The sequence below is a fragment of the Nelusetta ayraudi genome, unplaced genomic scaffold, assembly GCF_046127955.1.
Source record: "Nelusetta ayraudi isolate G7.1 ecotype Tasmania unplaced genomic scaffold, CSIRO-AGI_Nayr_v1 ptg000167l, whole genome shotgun sequence".
In the NCBI taxonomy this organism is placed as follows: Eukaryota; Metazoa; Chordata; class Actinopteri; order Tetraodontiformes; family Monacanthidae; genus Nelusetta; species Nelusetta ayraudi.
Window position 1 is genome coordinate 197876 of NW_027466217.1, and position 11653 is coordinate 209528.

Sequence of the window (11653 nt, forward strand, 5' to 3'; positions counted from 1 at the left end):
ACACAGTTTGTTGCCCCTGAGAGCAAAAAGCGGCGCAACAGTAAAATGGTTGAAAGAGGTAACATGATACAGTGTGTGTTTACTGCTTCAGCAACAACCTGTGTACAGCGCCGCTCCTTCCGCACCTCCGTGGTGAGGAAGTCTGGTGGTTTCTGCGTCGTGAGCCCTGGCAGCGGCCCTTTGGAGATCAGCACCTGACCTGCAGCCTCGGAGCAACGCTGGTGTTGTAGCTGGTGGTGCTGGTGGTGCTGGTGGGGGTGGAGCTTCTTTACTGCTCAGCAGGAACGACCATCAGTAGGATCTGAAGAGTTCTGTTCAGGGAGTCTGAGGACACAGAGGAGAGCAAGGAGACAACAGCGCTCAGGGGAGCTGCACGCATGGCAGTGTGTGTATGGTGTGTATTTATATGGATATCTGCCTAGTATCTGCAATGTATTGTACGATATAATGTTATATTCTGTAATATTGTGATACATTTATATCATATATGTATGGAGGATATTTTTATTTTATAATTATATGTCTATATAGATATTTACGTGGTCTACATATGTTATATATTCATATGGGTGTTTGTATATTATGTATTGACATGAATATCTGTGTGGCAATATTTGGTAATATTTTGCTACCAACTGAAGAAGAAAAGTTTGGTTTTTTTTACTTCTTCCTCCTCCTGTTGGGAACTTTGAGCGGCGTTTTGTTACATTTCTTGTTGGGTTTTTTTTTTAGTTTTCTGTCCTCAGCGTGCGGTGCTCCTCTCCCAGCGCCACCGTTCAGACTTACCCACGGCCGTCTGGAGCCACTTTGGCTTCTGCTCAAAGTAAATGAAGATGTAATAGGCAGGGATGCCAGTGAGGGAGATGGCAAAGCCAATCCCGGTGTTGACCGGGTCCGAGTACAGAGACATGAAGACCATGAAGAAGCACGTGATGCAGAAGACCACCGGGATGAAGAGCGGCACCTGTGCTCGAGTGACAATAGCAAGGAGCGAAAGAGGACGGAAGAGGATTAGGGCCAAAAGAGGAGAAGAAATATGACAAGAGGGAGATTTTTAATTACGCTAAGACAAAGTTTTGTGAATAAAGTCAAAGTTTCTCGAATAAAAGTCGACGTTGAAAAAAGGCCGGTGAGCAGACTGGATGGATGGTGGAGGAACCCAGTTAGCCACAGCTAACGGTAAACTGCAGTACAGGTGAATCCCACCAGGTTCACGCTCGGTCATCAGGAAAACAAGACGTTCTCCGCTAAACCTGCGGAGAACCCTTCCGTGAAACCTTTTCTCGGAATTTTGACTTTAATCTTGAAATTTCAACTTTAACGCTCCAATTGGAAACTTGGGAAACAAAAATTCCATCTAAATCTGGGATTTTTTTTTTTTTTTTCTTCCCTAGATTTTGGCCAATCAGATCAAGGTTGATTAACATAACAATGGGCCTATTGGTGCAACCTGTGTCTGTGTGAGGTTGGACTCATTAAAATAAAATAAAATTTAAAAAATCAGATAATAACCTTTGATAAATGAATGACACACTTCTGCCTGTGGGAATCTGCAAGTAGTTTAATAGGGCGGAGACTAATCTCTGAAGGGCTCTCATTACAACATCAATCAGGCTCAAAAGAATTTGACAACCAAGGTCCAATGGAAGGATTTTTTTTTTTTTTTTTGAGCAATAGGTGCCAATCCACAGTCAAACCACACTGAAAATAACGCTCTTCCAAACATCAGGTCCAGATGTCTGGAAATGGACCGCACGGACCGAGACGACGGAGAGGCCAGAACTCACCCTGAAGGGACGCGGCAGGTCCGGTTTGGTAAAGCGAAGGTAGATCAAACCCAGCACCACGATGCCGATGAACAGCCAGCGCAGGAAGCTCATGAAGTTCAGCAGGCCGTAGATGTCTCCGACAAACAGCTGGAGCAGAGTCATGGGGTACTGCGCTCACAGGCAGCACACAGACACACACACACACACACACAGACACACACACACAAGAAGATGACAACGTTGATTACTTTTCATCAAAGAGAAAAATACAAACAACCATTCTGGACAGCAAACAAACGCAACGTGGTTCAAGAATTACGGTTTAATGGTACGTGGACCTTTTAGAAATATGGCTTTTATTTTGAAAAAAAAAAAAAAGCTGTCATGGAAACGCAGCGACAGAGAGCAATGTTCCCTCATTAATTCCTTCCCTAAGTTGGACAAACCGGTGGAAAGATACAAAGGTACCACCAAGCAGGGAAGTTTAAAAAAAAAAAAGACCTATTGGCAGATATTTTCTTTTTTTTTTGTTAACTTAAATTCTTGTGCACGCAAAAACGCAGCCAAGCGCGTCCTCCAGGCTCTGGGTTTTAGTATGAAAAATAAAGATAAAAAAAAAAAAAATTACCCATTCATAAGAAACCTTGTGATGAAATGGGAAAAAGGTAAAAAAAAAAAAAAAAAAAAAAAAAAATCTATTTCACTGTCTGTACATCCTGTGCACACCGTGCTACACTATATACTATCAGTATGTATGAAGCGCAGTGAACTGACCAGCACAAAGACGGCAGCCAGTGGAGTGTGTCTCTTGATGTGGATCATGGATAGAACAGCGGGGAGCTGTCCTTCACGCGACGCCACAAAGAACATCCTGGAAAGCAAACGACAGACGTTTGAATGACAAAAGCACCGGGAGCCTCTTTCAAAGGCCTTTCATACACTCAACGTGTGTGTGTGTGTGTTCTTAGGTGATATGTGTAAGTGTTAAAGAAGAGAATCTCTACCTTGACAAAGCAAATATACAGCCATTCATGGACCCAAAACAGGACAAAGCCACAAACACTGGCACCACCACAGAAAAACTCCCCATCACCCTTTCTGCAAAGGTCTGGGACGGGCGAGAGAAGAAGGAGGTTGCACCTGTCAGTCAACACATTGGCTTCTGGGATCACATGCAAAACACACGAGAGAAAGCAGTTGCTGGCGTTATCAGTCTCAGAGTGCGGAGTTTATCGAAAGCATGCGGTTCAAGACTGGCCCTTCAGGGTGAAACCACGCGGTGAGAGAATATCTTATCACGTATGCAGTAATATTACACTACCTCATGTCATGAAAGCTTATCTCTGCAGCTTCTGACCGTTCCAGCCAATGGCACTGTGTTGTTCGGTTCCATTTCTTTCTATCCTGCTTGTAAACATGTCAGCGATCGTAGCCGCTGAGCACCGTGGATCAATTCTGTTGCGTTAACTCCCACCGTGTTGTGTGGCACAATCGATGGTGTCTTTGTGTCCAGCTTCCTGGTCCTGGTCCGGACCTGAGACCTGAACCCCTGCCAGCCTGCCTGCCAGCCGTGAAGCAGCAGGGAGAGCAAAAGTTGAATTGGTTTACAGTGTGAGAGCCTTGGAAGGAACGCCAGAGGCTTTAACACCTTCCTTAAGGCACTCTTATTACTGGTCATACAGAGGCCGGTCCAGCTAACTGCATTAGCAAAGATTGGTGGAAAATGAGTATCCACCGGCTCGCTGTTGCACTGCTGATGGGAGGCTCCTGTCTAAAAAGCAATGGTGTCTGTTATTGGGGGCGGGGGGGGGCGGGGGGGAGCGGGGGGGGTGTCTGTGAGCTGATGTCATTAATGGGGCGAGACTAAAACAATCAAATGAGGAGGAGCTTCTGGGAAGCTGTGCCGTCAGGGATATTTAAGTCATAATCACGAGTGAATGTTGGAGGGGTGGGGGAGGGGGGTGGTTGGGGGGGTGGGGGGGGGGGGTTCAACCACTGTCCAATGACTGAGCACAGACGTCACTGACATCCCAAACCAAAACATCTTTTCTCATTCCTTTAATATCTGCAAACCACCGTTGTGCTCTTTTCACAAGCCTGCAGTGCACTGCTGTTTGCTGTTGGTGGCGCTCTTCTGACAGAAAGCACCGCTCGGCGAGCACCACCGTCGGCGTGGCTGAAGAGAGACTGCTCAGGGTCATCAACAGGCTGATTTCCACCAGGACGCAAGGCTGAGCGTTGCGGGAAGCACTCATCATCAGCACTTTAACCACTCCTGCTTTCTATCTCCGTCTCCATGTAAGAGTAAGCTTGTGTATGTCTGTTTGTGATATCGGTTGGTTTCAGCTGTGGGTGGACAGGTTGCACTTTTCTTGAGGCGACCGTATGAAGGCTGCTGCAGTGCCAGTTTAATCTCCTGTAAAGGATTAATAAGGTAGACCTAATCTCATCTAATCAGGTCTAATGTTTAATATGCTGAACTGATACTGGCTTCAAAGGGCAGAGTGTCTGCAGAGGAAGACCACCGTAGTTCAATGGCAGGCTTGGAAGGGGGTGGGGGGGGAGCGAATGAATGGAATCTCTCAGCAGTTTCTCACTCGTGTGCCTTCTCATCATGGATCGGTGCTGATTTGTTCTGTCCTGGTTGAGCAAGCGGCAGGGCGACAACGAGATGCTCTGACACGCAGCTTTCCAAAGGCCAGTGAGGCTCCAAGCGGTCCTTGGACCGGCATGACTTTGTCAAGTTGTGATTTGGACAACCTTTGTTTTTTGCAGCTGTGTTGTTGTATTTGTTTCTTTTCCACGTGCTGTTTTAACTTTCCCATACTCTTCCAGACCTGGAAAAGCACAGACCTGCAGGTCCAGGCCATCACATCAAAGCCAAAGCACTCAACTCTGTTTACAATCAAGCAACGTCAAGTCATTCCTTTTTCTGGCGCAACTCGACAATCATACGTTGCCTTTGTCAGAGGCTCATCGATGTCGGCACAGAGTGGTGACAACAACGTCCTGTCATCGTGTATGACAGGATGGGCTGTGACTCAGCGTCAGGGCTTAGTCTGCCTTTGTGAGAGTCTCTGCACCAAGCCAACACCTCTGTCAATGGGCAGTCTCTGATGTCACAGGGTTGGTCTTCACGGAGCTCCTGCGACTGCGGGTGTCAGGAGAACCATGCTGGTCCGAGGAGCTCTGTGTCCAGGGCTTGGAACAGTGGCAGTGATGGCAACAGGTGGACCTCAGCAGTGAATGCTTCTTCCCGGTGGCCCTGGTTTAGTGTTCAGACTCGCTTGGCTGGTCTTTGTCACGGCTCATAGGGCACCACCACCACCACCACCACCACAGCTGTGGCTTCTGCTCCACCGAGAAGACGCCGCCGTTGTTGCTGAAGATTTGCCATGAGTCAAATGTGAGCTCACTTCATCTCGTTCGTGCCGGAGAGGATTCGGTTTAATGAGTCCGGGTGTCGCTGTTGTGACTTGAGGTTCGCTAGCTTGCCAGTAGCGGGGCAACTGTTCACTGCCGTGATGTTTCCCACTTCTTCCGAGAGCTCAGTCGACGACCGCGAGAACAACGTTGGCCTCGCACCACTAAACTGGGCTTCCACTTCGGTGACCTGTTCACACGGCTTACCACAGCAACGGCTTGCGAGTCCAGCAGCTCCTCCGCTGACATGACAGTGTAGTAGGCTACGTTGGTCAGCACGTAGCAGGAAGTCACGATGGCCATGGAGATACAGATGGCTAACGGCACCGTCCTGTTGGGAGAAAAGACAACAGCGGTGCTCCATTGCAACAGCTTTCATCATTTTTTATTTTTTGTTTTGTGGCGTGTCAATGCGTTTGAGTTCAAACTCAAAAGTCTTCAAAAGGTCTCGAGGTTTATTTTGTAATTAAGCTAGCGTCTAGCACCAAATTAGCTCCACAGCCTCTGTGCTGGCTGCAGCCGTACGTGACGTTCCGGAAAGATATGGCCGTCAATCCAGAGGCGTCTGACTGAAAGGACGCAAGGCCTGCGCAGCTACGTCTGGAGCCAGTGTGCGAGAATGTTCACTTAGCGCAAACTGGTGGCCACGTTTCTGAACGAGGGCGTAAAAGTGCAGCATAAACCCAAGGACGCCCCAGCAGCATCAAACACTCACCGCTCTGGTTTCTCCACCTCCTCGGTCACAAAGTTTAAATAGAACCTGGAGAATGAAAAAGCTTATTAGAATTAATGCCGATATTTGTTGTGTGTGTGTGTGTGTGTGTGTGTGTGTGTGTGTGTGTGTGTGTGTATGTAGAATGGCTGCGCGCTGTACCTACCATCCAGCATAGGCGTACATGCCAGAGTAGAAGGCCAGCGGCATCCCAGAGAGTTTCATATTGCTGAGTTCAAAGGCATTTTCAAAGTTCTGGGTCTCCCCTGCAATCACACACACACACACACACACACACACACACACACACACACACACACACACACACACATGATGCGGTGGCACATTGTTGGTTGCCCAGCAATATGCTTTAATTAAATTCCAAGCGTGTGGCATTCTTTTATATGCTTTATGTCTTTTGATGGTTTTGTTTGATGCTATCTGTGGACTGTGAGACTCACGCAGTCCAAGTTGCCACCAGGGGTCACACCTAACTCTGTGTCTCTAATGAGATAGCGCCACCACACAGCCGCGCGAGGAGTTTACCGCTTTCTTGTTGCGCCTCAGGATCACGCTGCGGTGTCCACCGCTTCACAAGAAACACGTTCAAATTTTTACAGGCCATTATTTCTCTCGGCCGTGGAGGAGGCGGACCTCGCGGGAAAGCCTCCTATGAGGACATTGTAACGAGGCCGAATGGTTCCTGGCTGTGAGCAGCTGTGCACGGCCACCTGCGAAGCCTCAAGGTTATATTTACAGAGCGCGTTGCTCCACGAAGTCATGCTAATTGACGCTGCTGTGAACAGTGTGGAGTCTCACATTGTTCCTTCACGGATCAACAACAAAACAGTTCAGTCCCCCCCACACACACACACACACACACACACACACGCGCGCACACTATCCAAGTCTGTACGATACAGTGTTGTGGTGAAGACCAAGACCTCATCCAGACTGGAACATCAGCAGCATCTCTGCCCAGCGAGGTGTCTTTTCATCATTTTGCTGAACATTTTGCTGCTTAGCCAACTATTTGAACCATTTCCCCCCCCCCAAAAAAACAACAACAACAACTTTGCTCCAGAAAATTAAAAACTCATTGAACTCGGAAATCAAAGGGGGCAGGGTGTCACTCTGGGTGTCACCAGCAGAGCGTAAAGCAAGCAGCAGCAGCTGGATTCTTTTCTGTTATTATCGTGTTATTACAGCGTTGGCTGAGTCTCAGAAAGTCCCCAGTCCGCCCCCAGTCCCAGTCCCAGTCCCAGTCCCAGACCCAGACCGAGACCAACCTCCAGGACTACCACGCTAGCGACGATAGCAGGGGATAGCAGGGTTAGCAGTAGCGAGGCCAGTGAAGGATGAATGGCGGGATACCTTTGAAGAGTTGGTACATTCCAGGCACGACGATGAGCGCGATGGCCAGCAGCTTGCTGACCGTCAGAAAGATTTGCAGCCTTGCCGACCAGGTCACACTCATGCTGTTGAGGTACATCACTGTGGCTGGAGGAGACATGAAGGGTGGAAGAGTCAGAATTTTGGAGGGTTCTTGCAAAGGGTGTCATCTGCGTAGTTTCACATGACACCCAAATTCTCCTTCAGCATCTCCCAAAGGTGCGGCTGAGAGCCATGGCCTGCCATCACCAGCAGGCACAACTGCATCAAGTGATCAGCCTCACGCAAACGTGATCGCGTGAGCGTCGCTCTTCCGCTGCATCGCCGCTGTTTACGTGAGCAAACCACGGCCCGAGGGCCATATACGGCCCCCGTGAAGCTTTTTAATGCGGCCCCATCTGACTAAATAACAGTAACAGTTGTCTCCTCCTATGAGGCGGCTCACCAAGAAACACAGAAAAGACAAGCAAGCACCGAAAGCAGAGGCAGAGCAGGAGTCTGTAAAAAAAAAAACACAACCGCCAGGCACATTTTAACATTTTAAAAACCAGGAAAGTGGAATAAAGCAAAGTGTAAAGAACGGGTCTCGTTAAAGGCGCTGTGTACTTACTGATGCCAATGGCAGTGGCCAGTTTGACAGCCATGGGGGGGATGTGACAGGGCATGAAAAGCGGCTCGAGGATATACTGGCCAAACGCCAGCGAGATAACAGCCATTCCTGCTGGCCTGAACACACACACACACACACACACACACACACACACACACACACACACACACACACAAAAGGCAGATAAATAGACTGACAATTACAGCAAAGTGCATGGAGAAGGTGTCAGAGTGTCAGTCCCTGTCTGGGGTTTAGAAGAGATGTTTTTTTATTATTATTATTATTATTATTATTATTATTATTATTATTTCTATTATTATTTCTTTGAGTTTTATTGAGATTTTCTGATGCGTCCCAAACTCAATGACCGACCATATCAAAAAATGAAAGCCACTCACAGACTGAACCTGTTGAGCTGACTTAAAAGCAACTGAAGGGTTTTGGACTTTTTTTTTTTTTACCTCGTGGACCCCAAACCCCCCCCTGCAGTGTTTAGCAGTCTAAACAACCCCCCACCCCCGAACCCCCCGAACCCCCCGAACCCCTAACCCTGGATCCAATAAGAATCCTCCAATATAAATGAAATCAGCAATGGCCAAATGTGTTTTCTATTAAAGGGTAGGTATTAGGCTTTATAGGCATTATGCAGTGTGTGTGTGTGTGTGTGTCCTCTGGAGACAAAGTGCACTCATGATCCCCCCCTCATGTGGCGGGCAGTGTGTGCAGTCTACATGGCCCGGCCTTCAATAAGAGTGAGATGAGGTTGCGGCTCATCTTATGGCTCCATCGCCGATCCCTCCGCTCCTTTCCCACAGCAGCCGCCGAGCTGCGGCCGAGCGGGGAAATCTCTCTTTGTCTCCTCTCTTGCTCTTGTTTTCATTCTCCGCCTGTGTCTCTGTTCATTTCCCATGCTCTCCTCCGCTCCCTCCCTCTCTCTCGCTCACTTGCTCGCACGCCCGGGGGGGCGGGGGGCGGCAGAAAATTGGGCAGCCTCGAGGCAGCCGCCAGACTGTTTGTAATGCTTTGTCTTGGTTTGTGCACACAAACATACACACACGGCAAATGGATGGAGGGTTCCCCCCCCGCCCCCCCCGGTGGCCAACTGCCGGACGTGCGCTTCACTCAGCTTTTGAACGGACAAACCCGTTTTTTCAAATATTTGTTCGTGGCATCACAGTGACCGGTCCTCAGCTGACGGAGCTCACTGGCCAATGGCTGACCACACACTGGTGTGTTCCTCCCTGTGAGTCCCTGTTGCTGCCTCCTGGCAGTGGTCCGCTCCTCCTCGAGCTCGTGAGGCCTTCGTGGTCAGCAGGTCACCACCACCAGCAGCAGCAGTCTCAAGGTCCTCAGGCTTGATCAAGGAGGTCTCCAGCTGGTCCTTGTACCTCTTCTCGGGCCCCCTGCCAGGGGCCGACCACGGTGTAACAGGCCAGACGGAACTCTCGGGGGGGGCAGCTGATCTTGAGGCATTGGGATTCCAGTACGATGCACTGTAGGCTCATAGAGCAGGAACAGTGGCGTCTCCTCTGAGTTATCATTCAAAGGTGCAGTTGTGGAGTAGTTTGGCTTCATTTAGGATTTTTCTATCGGTCGAAGCGTTAACAATCCTCGTCAAATCACGTCCCACGAGAATGACAAGACTTAAGTTGGCTTTCGTTCACTGCTCAGTCAACTGGTGGTCACGTGACCCCGTACATCACATCCGCTAACGTGTAAATGCCCCCCCCCCCCCAATGACACTGTCGCCATGTTCCTCCATATGGCTACGTGTGAAAAGCTTTCAGCCGCAGCGGAGAGGTCTTCCCCTGATGAGAGGGTGACCCGGTCCCAATGTGTTGGCCCCCCTGCGTGTGGCTCAGGCTCCCCGGCTCCCTGCAACACCAAGAGGCAGCGCAAGACGGCGGGTGCAAGGGAAGACTGGCTCACCTGATAGCGATCAGATCCGACCACAGCCTGATGAAAGCCATCTGCGGTCCAAAGGCCTCCAGTATATACGTGTAGTGTCCGCCAGACTTCTTGATGCAGGTCCCCAGCTCGGCGTAGGACAGAGCCCCTGCGGTGAGGAAAGGTGGCCGAGTTAGCTCCAGGTGTGAACGAGTCAGATCGAATCTGAGACGACAGAGTCCTCAACCGTCGTCTGCGGACCGCCGCTTTGCTCCTCGGACGTTGACGGTTTTTAATTACGAGCGGAGGGAACCAAGAGCTGCGGCGCAGGAATCAAGGAGGAGTTATGAAGGATATTGCGCTTCGATATTTCATTACAGCGCTGCAACGAAGGGGCTTAAGGATAATGCCGGTCTGTAGCATGTGGAGATGTGGAGGTCCAGTGTTCAGCAGAAACTCTGAGTCAGAAGGTTGACAGTGAGACCGGTCGAGAGAAAAAACAACATCACCGTTTGTTCTTCTTCGCTTTCCACCTATCCGCTGGGCGGGATTGGTTTGACACGTTAGTCCTTCACCCCTTTGAAACCCACGTGTATATTCTACATGCTACATTATATCTATGTTTTGTCGTCATCGTTATTCGATATATAAAGTCTTGGTCTTAAACCCCAGGTGTCCTGGTCTGGTCTCTGGTCTCGATACGGTCTTGGTCTGGGTTGGTGCCGTCTGGACTACAACACGAGAACACACTTTGTTGTATTTTATTAGTCTCTCTCTCCCTCTCTCTCTCTCTCTCTAGCTTGTTGCTGGACTCACCAAACAGGGACAGCACGCCGCAGGCAATCCAGACCACCAAGGACATGCCCACACTGCCAGAGTGCTGCAGGATGCCCTTGGGAGAGATGAAGATCCCTGCTCCGATGATGGTGCCGATGATGATGGAGATCCCTCGCAGCAGCGTCACCTTCTTGCCCAGTTCCACCTTCTTGCACTTCTCCTCCGGCTCTCGCCCGCGTCCGTTCTCGTTAACTTGTCCATCCCTGTGCTCGAGGGCAGACTTTGTCATTTTAAGCCGACTGAGGAAAGTTGAATAAAGTCAATGAAACCGGGCCCGAGTCCGAATCACACTGCTCTGCTACCAGGGACCTTCCCACCACTCTGTGTTGAGTGTTGACTATTTGACTTGCAAAACTGGGAGATCAACTAACTTCCAGTGAGGACAAGACTCCCCCTCCTTTCCCTCTCTCTCCCTCCCTCTGTCTCCCTCCCTCTCTCTCTCTCTCTCTCCCTCCCTCTGTCTCTCTCTCTCCCTCCCTCTCTCTCCCTCCCTCTGTCTCTCTCTCTCTCTCCCTCTCTCTCTCCCTCCCTCTGTCCCTCTCTCTCTCTCCCTCTCTCTCTCCCTCTCTCCCTCTCCCTCCCTCTGTCTCTCTCTCTCCCTCCCTCTGTCTCTCTCTCTCTCTCCCTCCCTCTGTCTCTCTGTCTCTCTCTCCTTCCCTCTGTCTCTCGCTCTCTCTCTCTCTCTCTCTCTCTCTCTCTCTCCCTCCCTCTGTCTCTCTGTCTCTCCCTCTCTCCCTCTCTCTCTCTCTCTCTCTCCCTATGTCTCTCGCTCTCTCCCTCTCTCTCTCCCTCTCTCCCTCTCTCTCTCTCCCTCTCTCGTGCCCTGGGGGAATGCACTTGTGCTCCCGACTTTCCAAAAACAATAATCCCTTTCTCTTTTCTTTTAATTGACTTGCTTCCATTGTATTGGTTTCTGTTCACACACGTTTTTTACAGTTCTAGCTTCCTTTTAAAGTAAGCCGCAGCTCACCAGGGTGGGGTTGTTACAAGGTAAGAGTGACGCAGCAAAATTTTTATTAATGC

The 11653-nt window shown here is 49.7% G+C and overlaps 1 protein-coding gene across 1 annotated transcript; it reads right to left on the minus strand.

The window, feature by feature from the left end:
- Nucleotides 1–202: 202 nt before the first annotated feature.
- Nucleotides 203–10943, minus strand: slc7a11 (solute carrier family 7 member 11). The gene is made up of 12 exons (XM_076014131.1): nt 10610–10943; nt 9836–9962; nt 7907–8022; nt 7279–7404; nt 6071–6170; nt 5908–5952; nt 5400–5523; nt 2774–2877; nt 2544–2640; nt 1788–1937; nt 787–964; nt 203–324 (listed from the first exon to the last, which is right to left on the minus strand). Exons 1-12 carry the CDS (start codon nt 10857–10859, stop codon nt 269–271), a joined length of 1473 nt encoding a protein of 490 aa, XP_075870246.1. The 5' UTR covers nt 10860–10943; the 3' UTR covers nt 203–268.
- Nucleotides 10944–11653: the final 710 nt, after the last annotated feature.